General features: G+C 46.8%; 1 protein-coding gene across 6 annotated transcripts in view; it reads right to left on the bottom strand.

Moving 5' to 3' along the window:
* Nucleotides 1–1,059: 1,059 nt before the first annotated feature.
* ENTPD4 (ectonucleoside triphosphate diphosphohydrolase 4) overlaps nt 1,060–16,833 on the bottom strand; it is a 41,989-nt gene continuing 26,215 nt past the window's right edge. For 3 of the 6 annotated variants that reach the window (XM_058720312.1, XM_058720310.1, XM_058720313.1), the window contains 5 exons: nt 14,954–15,278; nt 13,324–13,409; nt 13,054–13,107; nt 12,288–12,449; nt 6,724–11,093 (listed from right to left, as the gene is read on the bottom strand). In XM_058720312.1, coding sequence (XP_058576295.1) covers nt 10,871–11,093; nt 12,288–12,449; nt 13,054–13,107; nt 13,324–13,409; nt 14,954–15,278 — 850 coding nt within the window. In that variant the 3' untranslated portion in view covers nt 6,724–10,870. Of the gene's footprint in view, nt 1,097–6,723; nt 11,094–12,287; nt 12,450–13,053; nt 13,108–13,323; nt 13,410–14,953; nt 15,279–16,833 lie in introns of those variants that run through there. The other 3 variants (XM_058720314.1, XM_058720315.1, XM_058720316.1) reach the window with 2 other exon arrangements.

The following is a 16,833-nucleotide window of genomic DNA, read 5'->3' as shown; positions in this document are numbered from 1 at the left end:
AAGGGAGGAAGAAAGAAAAAAAAAAACAACCCAGCATTATCCCTGGGGAACTGGGGAACTACCTGGTCACATGATCACATCCTTTTGGTTCCCTACTCACAGTGGAGTCAAAGCGAGAGCCTGGAAAACTTCGTATGTATTATCTTTATCACTTTGTACAATTCACACATTTCTGGATTTCCAACGATAAAATGAGTACTTTTAGGTGATTATGCTGGATACAAAGGATACAAAGCTTCTTCGGTGGGGAAGTTCAGGTTCCCACACAGAGAGCATGGGAGGTAGAGCAGCCACCAGGTGGCGACATGTCTTTCGGCAGCTGCTCAGCGGGCGTCTCTGATCAGGGGATGCCGCCTTCAGGCTCTAGGGGGAAACTATCCAGATGGGATGACTGAGGCTGCACCTGGAAACTTTTATCCAAGAAAACTGGTGGATCTGATACTTGATTGTGACTGATTAGATGGAGAGAGAGCGTAGGAAGAAATCATGTAGAATGTTTCCAGGTTTCTGGTCCGAGTTACTAAGGTGGTGCATAGAGAGGAAGTACGGAGTTTCAGGATCCTGGGGACACTTAAGTAACACCTGGTAGGAAGCAGAAATCAGGGGCTGTAACTCTCAAGCAGAGTCTGGAAGGAAACCAAAGGCAGAGAATGGGATCTTGGAGGCAGGATGTGTTTTCTTAATATTAGCCCCAGCACAACGTAGGGTCTAGAGTAGGAGCTGGAAAATTACAGCCCATGGGAAGAACTGGCCTACCACTGCCTTTTTGTAAAGAAAAAAAAATTTTTTTTGGAGCAAATCCACACCTATTTATTTACATATGGTCTGTGACACATTTCCCACTACAAAAGCAGAGTGAAGTAAGTTTTGGACAGAAGTCCTACGGTCTGTGAAGCGCAAGTATTTACTATCTGGCCTTTTGGTGAGAAACTGCTGACTCCTGGTCTACAGCAGCACTCTCAACCTTCAGTGCGCGTTGTCCAATGACCTAGAGACCCTGTCAAACCAGAGGTCTCGGTCCAGCCCTGAGACGTGGCACGTCTATCAGGCCTCTGAGATACTGGTGCTGGTGGTCTAACTGAAGTTTCTAGCGTCCCTATGAAACAGGTAAAAATAGGTGGCATTAATCTTTTATTTAACTCAACATAGCCAAAATATTACCATGTCTTATGTAACCAATGTAAACAAATCGAGACCTTTTACTTAATTTTTTTGTGCTAAGTCTTTGAAATCTGGCGTATATTTTGCACTTACAGCCCCTCTCAATTAGGCCTGGCCACGTTGGCTTATTGGCTAGTGGAACTCTAGAATAGGCTGCCAAGATTTCAAATCCCAGCCCCACACTTACGAGCTGTGTAGCCGTGGGCAAGTTATGTAACCTCTCCATGTCTGTTTCTCCACCTATAAAATGAGAATAATAAACGCACCTCCTCATGACGTTGTCTTGAGGATTACGCACACTAATAAAGTGTTTAAACAGCCTGCTGGGCACATCGCAGACCATTATTAGGCTTTTTGGATGATTCTGTACAGGAAGCACATTCTTTCCCTCCAGTAAAGGAAGGAGTCTGAGCCCTGCTGGGGCAGAAGGTGTTCAGCATATTCCTCAGTTCTCAGCCCACAGTACCCCTTCCTGCAAGGATCTTTTTTTCTTTCGTTCCACAAATGTTTATTGAGCCTTTACTGTGTATCAGACCCAGTGTCAGGCGCCAGGGATAGAACACCAAAATGAACACGAAAACTTTCTGTCCCTGTGGACTGCACTCTAGTGGAGAGATTCACAATGCATATAATGAATGTAGAGTATGCTAGAAGGTGGTACCATGGGGGGAAAACGCAAGCAGGGTAAGGAGGCTGGAAAGTGCTGGGGAGGGATGAAGTCAGTTTTAAGTAGGTGGCCAGGTGGCCCTTCACGGGACAGCTGTCATTGAAGGTCCTGAGGAGAGTGGGGTGGGAGCAGAGAGAGTCAGAGAGAGAACTTACAGTGGTCAGAGAGGTGTGGAGTTGGGGCAAGCATATCAGGCAGCTTATAGGCCATTAGAAAAATTTTGGTTCTTCCCTTGAGTGAAATGGAGAGCCAACTGGTTGGATTCTGTGGAAGTTTTTTTTTTTAAGGCTGCCATGTTGAAGGACAGCGTGGGAGTGGACATCCGTGTTGGCCCTGATCTGAGGCTTTACTGGGACGTGTGGCTCTCAGTATGAAAACCAGGAACGACCTGGGCAAATAGGTGTGGTTGGTCAGCCTAAAACCATAACCAATTCTTTGTCCTCCTTCCATAACCAATCTGTGTCCTCACAACACGCATGTTAATGTTGCACAGTCACAAGAGGTGTTCCCTCGTGACACAGTATTTTGTGCCAGTTACATAAACGGCATTATACTACACATTTCATTTCTTTGTTAAGTGCTCAACACTATTTCTATGATCCATCCATGTTGCTGTCCTTACCTCCAGTTCATTGTTTATTTTTTTAGAGAGCACACGAGCAGGGGAGGGAGAGAGGGAGAGGGAGAGGGAGAGAGAGAATCCCAAGCAGGCTCCGTGCTGAGCATCTGACTCTTGATTCAATGCGGGGCTCGATCCCACAACCCTATCATGACCTGATCCGAAATCAAGAGTCAGAAGTGTGAATCGACGGAGTCACCCAGGTGCCCCTGGTTCATTGATTTTAACAGCTACCCAGTACTCCACAGTAGGCACCTGCCCCTTTCACTTATCCAAAACCTTGCTTGCCTCCAACAACAGACACTTGAGTAACACTGCTGAAAGCATCCATCTGTACCTCCCTCGTGGCCCCAGGCGGACATTTCCCTGGGGAGCACTGGCACTTGGACACAAGCACCACCGACTGTAAAGCACTTTCTAGAGCGCCTGCAGTGGTTTATATCTAAGTCACAGTCCCCACATCACTGCCGACACTTAAAGTTTGGCATTTGAGGGGCTCTTTATTCTCATTTGATTTTCTCTGGCTCTTTCATTGATCTCTTGTTGACCATTTGGGTCTGCCCTTCTGTGAACCATCTACTAAGACCCACAGCCCATTTTCTTCTTCCTTTTTTCTTGACTTGCAAGAATTTTTTTTTTTTTTTTAATGTTTATTCATCTTTGAGAGAGAGAGACAGAGCATGAGCGGGGAAAGGGCAGAGGGGGAGACACGGAATCTGAAGCAGGCTCCAGGCTCTGAGCCGTCAGCACAGAGCTCGACAGGGAGCTCGAACTCATGAACTGGGAGATCATGAGCCGAAGTCGGATGCTCAACTGACAGAGCCACCCAGCCTCCCCGGTTTGCAAGAAACCTTGTAAATATATATTAATCCCTTGTCAGTTTGAGTCACTGCAAATGCCTTCTTAGTCTGCCATCTGTTAGCTTTGATTGTGATGGCTGCTGAACAGAAATCTTTACTTCTGATGTTTCTAAATCCATTCTTTCTTATATTGGGTGCTCTGCGGGGGACGGGAGGGGTAAAAAGGTGATGACTTTTAAGGATAATTTAGAGTAAAAAAAAATTCTGAAGTTATGCTTAGAACAAGATCAATATACAGAAATTACCTTCCTCTATGCTGGGTTTTGGGAAACATCCATCTAAGTTTGCCCCTATTCATTTCTACCTGATTCTGGGGTTTCTTTTTCCTTTTCTTCAAGGAGTGATCGGGTTGAGAAGAAAGGAAGGCACTTGAAGTAAATTTGGTCTTCCTAAGTTTTGCTAAACATAGCCATAAAATGCAACACTCCCTTAGCAAACTTCATGGTGGGAGGGAGGAAGTGGACAGATTCCAGAGAGGCCTGGGACCCCATTTCACCCGGCACATCACGCTGCATGTGGTGCTGAAACTGAGCGGAGCTCGGCCATCCTGAAAGAAAGCAGACTGAGAATAAAAGCTTTGTAAAAAGAGCTGCTTCACAAGCCGTAGACACTCAGAAGTGGTCATGTGACCAAGAAACTAGATTTTGATTAGAACAAATATTGAGGAAGAACCACACGCCACGAAGTATTTCTTCGTTGGATCAGTTCTAAATATACAAATACGTGAAGTAAACGCATCATGATCCATGTGCAAGGAGGGTCGTCAGGGTGGAACAGACACACTCACTGATGGACCACAGGGCCACAAAAGGTGGAAGGTAATTTAAACATGTTTATTCGAACAGAATGGAGAATGGCTGGGCAGTTCCAGAAAATCTTCTTGGGCTGCCATGACCCAAATAAAATAACAAGGCTAAGCAGAACCTATTTAAGTGTCTTGAGGTGCCCGGGTGGCTCAGTAGGTTACGTGTCTGACTCTTGGTTTCAGCTCAGGTCATGATGTTCGTGGGATCAAGCCCCCACATCGGGCTCTGCAGACAGTGCAAAACCTGCTTGGGATTCTCTCTCTCTCCTTCTCTCTCTGCACCTCCCTCACTCACACTGTCTCTGTCTCAAAATAAATAAACTTAAAAAAAAAAAATTTAAGTGTCTCAGTCTTCATCTCAAATCTAAGTAATAGATAAAGCTTGTGCCGGGTGGAAAAGATGGAATTTTAGGAGAAAGTGTGGGGTGTGGTTCCTGGAGTTGAGGCCGTGAAATCACAGGCAGGACGAGTATGATTCATCTTTCCAAAATTGCCCGCTTCAGGGGTACCTGGGTGGCTCAGTCAGTTAAGTGTTTGACTTTGGCTCAGGTCATGATCTCATGGTTCGTGAGTTCGAGCCCCGTGTCGGGATCTTTGCTGACAGCTCAGAGCCTGGAGCCTGCTTCAGACTCTGTGTCTCCCTCTCTTTCTGCACCTCCCCTGCTTGCACTCCGTTTCTCTCTTTTAAAAATAAATAAACATTAAAAAGTTTTTAATTAAAAAAACCCTTACCAATCATAAACCTGTGAGAACAGACCTGGGTACTTCCTAGAAATCATAATACAGTGACAGAGTAAGTCCCACACGGGGAATGAGGAGGGCACTCATGACCTGGCCACAGACCAACTCTTCCTTCCCCCTTCTCCTTTTTTCAGGAAGAAAAAAGTGTCTCCTTTTCCCTCCATTTCGTTGAGTTTATGCATTTAGACAAGCCTCCTGTCTTTTGCGACTACCCCCATTATGTTCTGTGAGGGGCTTTCAGCATTTTTCTCAGGGCAGAAATCCTTTTGCAGGCTGGGTTTTCTCATTTGGGTCTCTTACACACAACAGGCTGTTGACAGAAACGTTTAAGCGGCTGCGAAGTCTGGAGCCCAGAGCTAATTCACCTGCCAAACAGGATCAAGGGTGAAGGGCAAAGATAGGAGGCCAAAGCCACTGTCTTGGCTGAGGCAGGGCTTAGTCAACCTTAATGGATATATTGATAGAAAGAGACAACACTGCTGGGGGAACTAACACCTTCTTAAGAACAAATGGAAATGCCTCAACCGGTCACTTCTTTTTTGTTAAGAAAAGGGGGATGGCAGGCTGAGGCCATCAGGCGCTCACACAAGGTGGGGCTGGGAGGACACCTCGAGGTGTTGGGTTTCACTCAGATGCTGATGCTCCAGGCAAATCGCAGAATCTGCCACGCGGGCCACTGGGGTGAAGGGGCACTGCTTTGTCCTCTGATGACCTTTCCATAAGAAGACAGTCTGACTGCGATACAGATGACGTTGGAGTCTCTGCTCCCAGACCAGTGCGAACGCCAGAACCCCTCTGTGCAAACCATTAGCATTTCAGGGTGGAAAAAAAAAAAAAGCCTCCCGTGCATTCCACATCCGTGGGGCAAATGGAAACAGATAATAAACAAAAATCCCAAACCACGGCCTTTCGGCCCTGTTGACATGGGCAGCTGTTGGAAACAGGTACTTACTTCTCGTCAATCAAGTGGAGTAAAATTTAGACATCTTTAGATGCCTTAAATATTTTATTTGCCCTCCGGCCCAAAGACCTATATTTATTGTCCTACCTCAGAAATTATTTAAGCAAGTTCTCTTTCAACTTCATCATCCCATTCTTTCTGCCTTCCAAGTACTGTGCTTCTGTGCTCACGCTGAACTCCCACTGTGCTCTGCTAGTCCCTCACACCCTTCCATACATATGTCTTAGGCTCTTCTTTTTGTTAACAGCTGGTCCCTTCCCGCTCCACCTGTCTCCATCATCTGTTTTTGGGTTATGGCTCGGGCTCACCTCCTCCCACCCCAGGGTAAACCTCTATACAGTCTCAAGCCGCTGAAAGAATTGTAGTTTCTAATAGTTGTTAGTTAACATAAACACGGAGATTCACATTTCTCTGGAAACAAGCCCATGCTTTTAAGCTTAGATCTAACTGCAGAACCGTGTAATGTAAGGTTAGCATTTGATTTCACTATTTATAAGAAAAAATACATAAAAGTTCATTAATTCTAGTTTTCTGATCTATATTCAGAGTTAATATTTTATTTATTATTTATTTATTTATTTATTTACTTTAAAGTAGGCTTCACACCCAATGTGGGGCTTGAACTCACAACCCGGAGATCAAAACCTGAGCTGAGATCAAGAGTTGGGACACCTAACCAAGGGAGCCACCCAGGCGCCCCTATAGTTAATATCTTAAAATGATAACCTTATTAACAGTTGGCACCGAATGGCCTTTGCTATTGATGCACGGGTTGATATTACACCTTGGTAAATATTTCTCCTTGTGAAATATTTGGCTTGTGAGCTGCTGGACACGCAGACCCCTCCCTCCAGAACACAGACGGAGTGTGCTTCACTGTATGCACGTAAATACAGCAAATGCAGGGTGTGCAGTCAGACTCAGACCATTTATTGTACCGAATTGAGACTCCAGTTCAACTAAGCATTCTAACAGGTGACAAGATTCAAACACCAGAGGAAAACCTACTTCAGTCATAAGCAAGCAAGCTCACAGAGGGTCTGTGGGCCAGCGGATGAGCTTTCATTTTACTGGCTCTCCACACCCTTCTGTGTGCGAGCGTGGCAACACGAGGCTGCCAAATATGGAAACTCATTGGAGCCCACAGCACCCCAAAGGCCATTATCCTTATCCTGAATGGAAAACATCATTGAAATTAAAAAAAAAAAACCATTTAAAGATCTCCCTTAGTTTTTGTAATTCCTAACTGTAAAACATCACCTCAGTGACAGAACAAAGAATTTTCCTTGGTGGGGCACATCATTCATTACTGAACCGGAAAAGCAGTACCACAAAAAAGAAAACACTCAAGTAGAAGTAAATAGCTAAATAATTTACGTGTCGGTAGTTTTGCTGCATTGCACATAATCACACAAAACCCTAAAGCCGGTGTTTTTTTTTTTAAAGCTTAGAAAACACATTTGCCTTTCCAAGCTTCTTGATGCATGCTTCTTCTAAGGAAAACTATTCTATGCAGGCCTGATGTTTAAACTTTAAATATCTGTCCATCTAAGAGGTTGCCAACCTGAGTGCGCAGGTGTGAACAAGTGACCCTCCCAGCCGTCCAGGGGGGCCAGGAGCAGCCACACGCAGCCTCTCCAGCTTACCCCCGCCCCCGCCCCCAGGCTGGGGAGCGCCAGCAGTTGAGGGTGAAAATATGCAAGCAGCACTGGTTACAAAGGGGTATGTTTGTACTGTTACTGTGATGTCCTTCAATGGACTGCCAGATCTCTGGGAGCGTCCTCGGAGGTCTGGAAAGCAGCAGCGCACAGTGTGACGACAGGAGAGCATCTCCTGTAGCGGCACTCCCAGCAAGGCTCGACACGGCGTTTTCTTCCACGAGGCTGCCGGAAAACCCCACTGGCGCCATTTCTTTTGCTTTCTATTCCAAGTATTCTGAGTTCCCTGCCTTCTTGGCCAGCCCTTAATTGCTATGAACTCCTCTCCTGGATTAATAAGCTCCTCCCGTGCTTGCCTCTCAGCCCGGCCCCCCTTGCGTCAGAAAGACCCACGTGAGATCCTCTGGAGAATGCAGGCCTCTCCACGTAACGCAGCAAGCCCTCCTTCCTGAACAGCACCTTCTCAGCCCGTGGGGGGACGCATGTTTGCTGGCTTACTGGAAAACTGACCTTGAAAATAATCTAGAGGGAAAGGTAAGAAGTGGAATTCTGGTACACACACAAATACTTCAGGATTGAAAACTGGTCAGCTCTTGCCCAGCTCTTTTTGTGCCCATACACGGCAACTAGCCTCCTGAACTAAGAGAATGTGGTGCGTATGCCTTCTTGAATGGGGTCGTTCGCGCAGGGGTCCGTGAACATCTTTAAGGGACATCTGTCCATAAAGGGACATTTAGTAAGTATTTTAGGCTCGACAGGTCACATACACTGTCACATATTCTTCCCCCTTTTTTTTCTTTTAACAACCTTTTAAAAATTGAAAAACCATTCTCAGCTCAAAGGTCTTCTAGATTTTCCCTGTGGCCAATAGTTGGCCAAGCCCTCGTCCTGGGAGTTCTTTGGCAGGGGAACATGGGCACTTAACTATGTAAAGTATAAGGTTGTTTGGGCCTTGGAACCCTGGTTTGGGATTTCTTTCGAAGACTGAGGTAGGTCCTTGCAGAGGGATCCCTAGGCTAGGTGTAAAGCAGAACTGGCTGTCTCGATTCTGCCCCCAAACGGTACCGAGCTGGACCACACTGGCACCCTTTGTTTAAAAAGTGGCAATCTATGGTGGGAAGTCTGAACTAAGGCCCATTTAAATCTGGGCCTATGCTGGCTAATCCTTGCCTTGATTTTAAAGGCAAAAATCACATACTCCAGGCATTTGAAAAGTTTCATTCTCAGGTCACTTACTACTCCCAACGGTTGGCAGCAGAAAAGCTAACACGTAAACACACTCCCTCTTCGCCGCTAATGCCACCCGCAGTCTACAGGACAAACCCCGTCAGAGGATTCAAGGACAAGCACGCCAGCTCACTTTGCTCCCGGGGTATCTAAAACACGGCTCATCGGTGGCTGGGTCTTGATAAGGAACGGCATTTACCAGGGACCGAGCACTTGAATAGCTGGAGACCAGCGTTTCTGAAGCTGGACCTTTCACAGGGCCATTTACCTCCGTCCTCTCTGAAACAAGACCCCACACACATCAGAGGCTGTACCAGGACGCCGCTCCTCCAACCTTCCGTAGATCTCAGAGACGAGTATTCTACCGATAACTTTTTCACTGTTAGAATATTCACTTGTGAAGAGCAGAGTAAGAGAATTTGCGTTTCTTTTATACATTTGTAATCTTTTCAAGTCATCAAGATACAGTATGCCATGTTTTAAATAATAAACAAGATAAAAATCTAAGTTAAATAAGGGCTCCAGGATCTGAATCCTTTCTCTAATCAACGAAGTCTGAAAAAGCAGCTGATGGTTCTCAAAATAAACATTTGCTACCAACCAACCGAATTTCACTGTTCTAAGAAACAGCACGCATGCACACACACACACACACACACACATACACACACACTCATAAAAAGAACTTCACCTAAAAAAACTAGGTATGAGAATTCCCAAAGCTTCTAAACAAAATGAATAGGTGTAAAACAACCGATCTCACATACACCAATCCAGCTGTCTTCTTTAGGTCTTTGTTTAAAATGTCGAACCCATTTTCTCAAAATGTGAGTTTATTTCTTGTTGAAGTCAGACCCTTCTCTTCGTCCGGATTTACAGTGGTATTAACAACCATGGCTTCAATCATGGCCGTAATAAAGAGAACCTGTAAGCATGGGGGCCTCCAAAATAAAACCACTGAGACCATTTTTAATTAAGGAGGGGAACACCAACTCGAAGTTGGAGGAAACCAGAGCACAATTAAGCCCGGAAAAACGTACCACTAAGAAATGCGGACGTGCCTGTCAGTAGGCACGAGCTCCAGTTCCAATGATGTCGAAAGCGGTGAAACTTGAGGGATTTTCCAACTCAAAGACATAATGTTCTAAGGCTGCTGAAAGGTGCGACTGAGCAAGTCATTACCCGTGGTGAGGAAAGACAATGCATGAACGGTAATGGGGATTTTTCTACATAAAAAGAAATGAAACAATAAATTTTGAAGTGTGTGTGCTTTCAAAAGAAAGAGCACTGCATTCTCTCATCCTCTACCCTTAGCATTGCTCTCTCATGCACCCACATTCCCTCTCTCACACACACTCTTCCTCCTACACACACACGCTTCTCTCCCACACTTTCTCATACGCACACTTTCTCACACACACATTGTTTCACACACACATTCTCTCTCACATTCTTTCTCTCTCTCACACACACACACACATTCTCTCATACTTTCTCTCACACACGCATTCTCTCACTTTTTCACACACACACACAAAATGCTCTCTCACACACACATGTGCACTGCTCTAGTCATTATTTCACATCCTCCAGGACTATCAGTTTTAAAAACAGTTACCTCCTGGTGCCTGCCTTTCTCCGTCTTGGGTATAAATGGCTTTGAGTTTTTCAGCCCACAAACAAAACATGTAGTGACAGACCTGAACAGTAAGTGAAAACTACACACCACCCTCTTCAGCTTAGAGCTTTTGAGACGGACAAAAAGAGGACTGCGATTTCCGCCGGGCGGGTTCTGGTTCTGAGAACGCGACACTCGTCAGTGCCACCACCACTGATGGCAAACGGCTTTGCCATTCCCTCCAGAGGCAAAGTGCAGCTGTTTAAAATTTAACATCCCTCAGAGAAAAGCCAAAAATCTTAGTCGGTATCCTATGCAGCAAAAACAAAGTCATTTTCCCTTTTTCCTCCACTTAAACCTGTATTCAGAACGGCTAACCGCAACACTTTCTGGACAGGCAGAGCTTACGACAGTGGAGTTTGTTTTTGTTGCAAGGAACAAAAAAGGGAAAGGAAAAACAAAGCCGAAAGAGAATAAGGAGGAGAAACCCTGAGGCAAAAATGGCTTTTCCTTCAGAAAGTCTTCCTGGGCTCTCGAACTCCCGTCCCTAAGTTCACGCGGCCATCTTCTGGGACGGCAGGCCTTCCTCCAGCCAGAGGGTGGTGGTCGAAGCGCCACGCAGCGTCCGCCTGTGAATGCGCCGCAGCCGCAGCAGGTAGAGGAGGATGGAGAGCAGGACCACCAGGAAGCAGCCCGAGAACAGGTAGTGATTGTAGACAAAGGAGAAGCCCCTCCAGTGAGCGTGACTGGCCCGGAAGGTCTCCTGCTGGATATCCCTGGGCAGCGGGACACAGAACAAAGAGGGCGAATCAGGCCAGGAACGCGATGTGACAGCGCACGGGGCACGTGCCCTATCGGAGGAACCGGATTTAGGGCTCCGCTCGGAGACAAAAACTGCCATCCCGGTCTCCGGGGCTCAGTTTCTTTCCCTCTGTAACGGAAGCCGCCTGGCCTAACAGAGGGTGGCTGTAATTATTAACAGGATACCACGTGAACGTGCGTTCAGCTACCATCACTGTAACTTGGGTCAAAAATCAGAGAACTTTAAAAGACCTGTGAGGGTTTCACTACGAGCTGGACGCCAATGTGGAATCAGACCACCTGTCTGGGAGCAGTAACAGCCACGACTCACACTTCTTTGCGGTTAGCCCAGCTAAACGGATTGCTGGGACATGCTCAATTAAGCGAAGGGGATAAAAAAAATCCCCCGAAAACGAACTCCTCATTTGTGAGTGCACCAGGGTTGTTATGCGGGGCCAGCTGACAGCCAGGTCTGCGAACGCGAACGGGGAAAACGTCCACCTTTATTTTCCCGATTCCGACCGGCATCGCCACCAACCACGAGTGCAGACCACAAGCTACGGGAGCGTCGGCACTGCTTGTGGCTTTGACCGTGGGGCAGCTCACAGGCCACTGTCACGTGGCGTGGTGGGGGCTGGCAGGTGCCTCCAGACATCGACACACATCACTGACATCACTGTACTGAAATTACAGGAAGCACTAGTTCTGCTCCCGGATTTGTTATTTCACGTTTTAACAAAAAAGAACACGCATCACTATGTCGCCAATACGTTTTCTGTAAATATTTGATAAATTTGAGAAATATATTTGATGTCTATATTTCAATACTGTGGTTTCCTCTGTAACCTGTTATTGACTTCATACATTAAAAACAGTATTTTGAGAAGGAGTCCAAAGCCACAAAGGTGAAGAACCCCAGAACTAACCCTTCCGTGCAGGGGCCAGGGAAAGACACTTGGGAAAAATCAAACAGTTTCGTGCTGCATCTGATGGGATGGGTGGGGTGGGAAGGATGCACTGGGGGGAAGACCAAAGTCAAAGTTCACTGACCACAGTCTGCCCACGGCCAGCGCTTGCCCCAAACGCCCTCAAACCACAGGTGCCGCGCTGATCATAACCACAGAAAAGCATCTTCTGTTTGATTCTCGTCACCAAATTCAGAGCCGTACCTTAACGGTAAAAACCGGGTCCTGTAAAGGATTGCTCCGAGGGTCCACTGAACCTCCTTATCGTAAACTTGTAAGGCTGTCTTTAAGTTTTTGTAGTTGACAGGAAACGAAAAGCCCCTATGGAACACCTCAAACATCCAGGCAGACTTGAAGCACTGATACCTACGAACACCAAGCACAAACGTAAGTGGAATTCATTTGCTTGTCAAAATGAACCGGACGCTGAAACGGCCTTTCCCTGTGACCAACGCGGGTGCAAAGGCTTCCCTAGGCCTGCATTGAGCAGCCGGACCACCCATGTGCGCCTTTCCGGTTGATTTACTTGGTTTGTCCCCTTGTCCACAACCCAAAATAATTCCCCTGTCAAAATCAATGAGCTCACGAAACGCGGTCACGGTAGGATTTAATACATGGCCATGACATATTTTTACCTCAGGCAATCATTTACGCTGATAAAGTGCCAACTTCTTTGGACCTCAGTTTATTATAAAACGAGAAGGCAGAGGGTCCTTTTCAGCTCTGTTATTTTGTGCTCTGAAATCCTTATTAGAGACTTACTTTTTGCAAAGTGCTGGGCTAAGTTAGTAATAAGACAGCCAATGCACTTAAATGACTTATAATGACAGGATTTTTGAAAAGCACCAAGTTACTAAGAAATAAGGCAGAATTTGATAAATGCCACTGGGGAGACATAATGCGCGCTCTGGAGACTGAGGTGGGTGGCGTCTGCTTGAAGGGGCAGAGGAAGACGTGAGATAGCGCTGACCTGACTCTGAGGTCTGGGCAGGACTTCAACAAGCAAGGGACGGACAGGGGAACTCTAGGTGGAAGGAACAGCAAAAGTGAACAAAACACCGTAAGACATGTTTGGACACAAGTAGCTGTTGTCCTGTCTGAAAGGAGCCCAGGGTAGGTGAGGGGAAACAGTGACCGATGGGGATGCAAAAGTAGACTGGGGCCTGGGTGTGGCAAGCCAGGGGCCAACACTCGTGCACAGTTTCTTGAAACCGCCTGGGGACGGCCACCCACTGCTTACTTTAGCCTGTGGAGGTCGGCGTGTGAGGCATACAGTCCTCGGTCAAAGCGTTCCCGCAGGATCGACCACTTTGTTGCACAATAATCCTGGAAGAAATTTCACCCCAAATAAATCACCGGTAAGTGAACAGGTTCTTCATTTTAAAAAGGGTTTACCAAATTCATATTCATAAACAACCATATCCTTCCAATTAGGCAACACAAGCTTCATCTCTATGTGTAACGTGAACCCAGCAAATGCTTACTGATCAGCAAAGACCATGGTTGTTCTGTCTTAAAATTCTGCCAAAGTTATTGTTACAGAAAACTTCCCTGCCCACAACCAGCCTCTTCGAAACTGCTTAGTTTCCTCCTCTGTGACTGCCTGCGACTGGCGTAAGCTTCTGGAAGAGTGAAGTGGTACCTGGGCTGGTTCAGAGTGGCCGCCTGTGTCTGAAGTGACACAGTGCAAGGCTCGGGGAACACCAAGCTGATTACAGAAGGCTTTGTCTTTAGGTGAAGGGAGAGAGGTGCCATCTCTTCCTGAAGTTATTTGTAATATTATGTATTTTTAAAGATTTTTGCTTTGAGAGAGAGAGAGAGAGAGAGAGAGAGAGCGAGCACACGGGCATGTGGCCGCAGGAGGAGCAGAGACAGAGGGAGGGAGAATCCCAGGCAGGCTCTGCACTGTCAGCAAGGGGCCCGACTCGGAGCTCGAACTCACAAACAGGTCATGATTTGAGGCGAAACCCAAAGTCGGACACTTAACCAACCGAGCCGGCCAGGTGCCCCTGTAATAATATTAATAACTAAGATCTACTGAGCACTAAGGGCCTTTTCTGAGTGCAATACTTAAGACCACTCCTTGGCATGGCTATGATTGCAACATCTATTTCAAGGAGGAAGAAACTGAGGCTCTGAGAGATGGTGAAACTGCCCCAGGGAACACAGAACAACACTCAGTCTGGGGTGAGAGGTAAGGACAGACATTTAGGGCAGAGCAAACAGCGTGAATGAAGACAAGATGGGAAGTAGCTTGGATGCAAGGGCAACGAGTAGCTATGATTGGAGTAGGTCATGAGAGGTCGGGAGAGGAGGCCCCGGGAAGAAGGCATGCTAAGGCATTTGTGATTTATCCTGGTATAAAAGGAAGCCGCTGAAGACAATAAATAGAGAGGAGACTTGTGCTTTAGACAGGTCTGTCTCTGGGAGCGGCGTGACTGATGAATGACAGAGGGAGACCAGACGCAGGAAGGCCAGCGGGGAGGCTCCTGTAGTAGGGCAGGTGACAGACACAGGCCCCGCTAGGGCGGAGAGAGCAGGACAGGAAGGCTGCAGGAGTATGGCCTGATACCAGTGGCATTACTACAGAGTAATATGCAAGTCTGTCACCTGGAAGCCACTGGCCATCAGAGCAGTGCCCGGAGTAGTGGGCAGCAGGTGGCTCCCCGTGGATCTGTGACTCCTGTCGGGACTACCTCTTTCGCTCAGCCAAGGAACAGGATCCCCAACAGGTTGCACTACAGCCTTCCATCCTCCACCTTCCCCTGCTCTTGGGCTGGGCCTCCAAACGTGAAGGGGGGACACAGGCTGCCAGTGTCTACACCATCTCTCAAAAGCATGCAGGAGAAGAGGGTTTCTTTGAAGGTTACCTTTGCGGCTTTAGTAAAAGTAGCAGCGTTGTAGTCCCCCCCAATTCGTAACACATCCTCAGTGCAGTAGTAGAACTCCGAAAAGCCATAGAATTCGCTGTTCTGGAAGTGAATGGGGGGCTGGTAGACCCCGTTGAGGGAGGTCTGCGTCTCGTTTGTTTTATTCATGAAAGGCTGGATGGTCTCTCGGCACAGGTCAAAGTCTCCTGTTCCCCGGAGGTACATGGTCTGCCCATTTTGCTGGATTTCGTCCTTAATGTCCAGGGGTAAGCAAGGGTCCAGGTATGGGGTGTCAGGAGCCAGACCAGTCTGCTTCCCCAGGAGCCTACGGGACAAAGAGAAACTTGATTTGAGACTGACAGAAAACCGTGTTTTCAAGCAGCGGCTGCAAGCCAGCGTTTCTCAAGACATGCTGTGTGGAACGTGAGCCCTGCAGGGTGTCCTGGGGGAACACGAAAGGGTTCCAGGATAACGAGGTCAGGGAAACAGGTTCTCGAGCTCCCTCTTGGAGGAGGTTGGTTCACCACCCATCCACACGTGCATACAGCAGATACCTACGCAGACACTGTAACAGGGTCCAGTGAAACAGCTACCTGGTCAGATTACCAGAGCTTTCTGTACCCTGGCACACGGCCTGCACTCTCGGCCCATGTGTCTGCGGTTCCGGAACTCCTCTCGGTCTAAAGTTCACTGCAGCTGAATGCCCACCAACTGTATCGCTTCCAACCCTGTTCTGCCACTAGAGCTTGCTGGTGTAATCATACAGAGATGAAAAGTGACTACAGACAGAAGTAACTGGGTCCGTGCAAGCCACATTAGATGCCTTAGAAAAACAAAATAAAGGCAAGTTGCTCGAAAACTGCTGTCAAGTTCAGTATTAGCATGGTTTAAAAACATTGGGAAAATGTGGGAAAAATCTAGAACTTTAAAAATCAAATTCCTTTACAAATGTCTGTTAAGCCCCTGGTAATCTTTAAAAAAGCCAAAATGACACTGAGATGAGGTGTGGTGCATGCCAGAGAGATGACGGGTGTAGCCTAAGAAAAGACCATAGTCCAGAGCAAAAGACTGGCAAACGAACACATAAATTAAAATAAGATGCTTGTGGTTTGATTCGATTTTTGATCCTCTGTTTTAACTGATTTTTTTTTAAGTTTATTCATTTTTGAGAGAGAGAGAGAGAGAGCACGTGCACGCTCAGGGGAGGGCCAGAGAGAGAGGGAGACACAGAATCCAAAGCAGGCTCCAGGCTGTCAGCACATAGCCCAATGAGGAGCTTAAACTCACTAACTGCGAGACCATGACCTGAACCAAAGTCCGACGCTTGACTGACTGAGCCACCCAGGAGCCCAGGTTTTAACTGATTTTTAAAAATCAACTGTTGATCCCAATTGCTGTAGATAAGAGAGTGTCCACTGTACTACAGGCTCTGAGAATTCCCATGGAAAAGAAATCTTAACTGTCTACTGGAATGCGCTGTGCTCACGACTTCCCGGTGAAATTTCCCTGCATCTGTCATCCCATTATGTGTACTCACTGCTCGTCACCATTAAGCAAGCGAGGAGCAGAAAACAGCTTACAACAACTAGACCTGTTAGTGTTTGATGCTGTGATGTCACATGGGCCGAAAAGGCTGTTTACGTCTTCAGAGACTGCCACTCAACTGACAGGTTGGTTATTCCTAAACTCAGGGCAACTCAAGATGGACTTGAATGTAGTAAGTTAAGGTCTTCGCCATTAAATAAAAATGTTTCGTTTTTAAAACTCAATTGCTACTAATAGCAGAGAAATAGCGATGCGTTTCAAGGCTCAATTCATATGTAAAAAGTGATGACTAACATTTATAATTATTATCAAAGTCCAAGACTCGTCAAATTACT

The sequence above is a fragment of the Neofelis nebulosa genome, chromosome 3, assembly GCF_028018385.1.
Source record: "Neofelis nebulosa isolate mNeoNeb1 chromosome 3, mNeoNeb1.pri, whole genome shotgun sequence".
NCBI lineage: Eukaryota > Metazoa > Chordata > Mammalia > Carnivora > Felidae > Neofelis > Neofelis nebulosa.
This window is presented reverse-complemented; position numbering and strand designations above follow the sequence as displayed.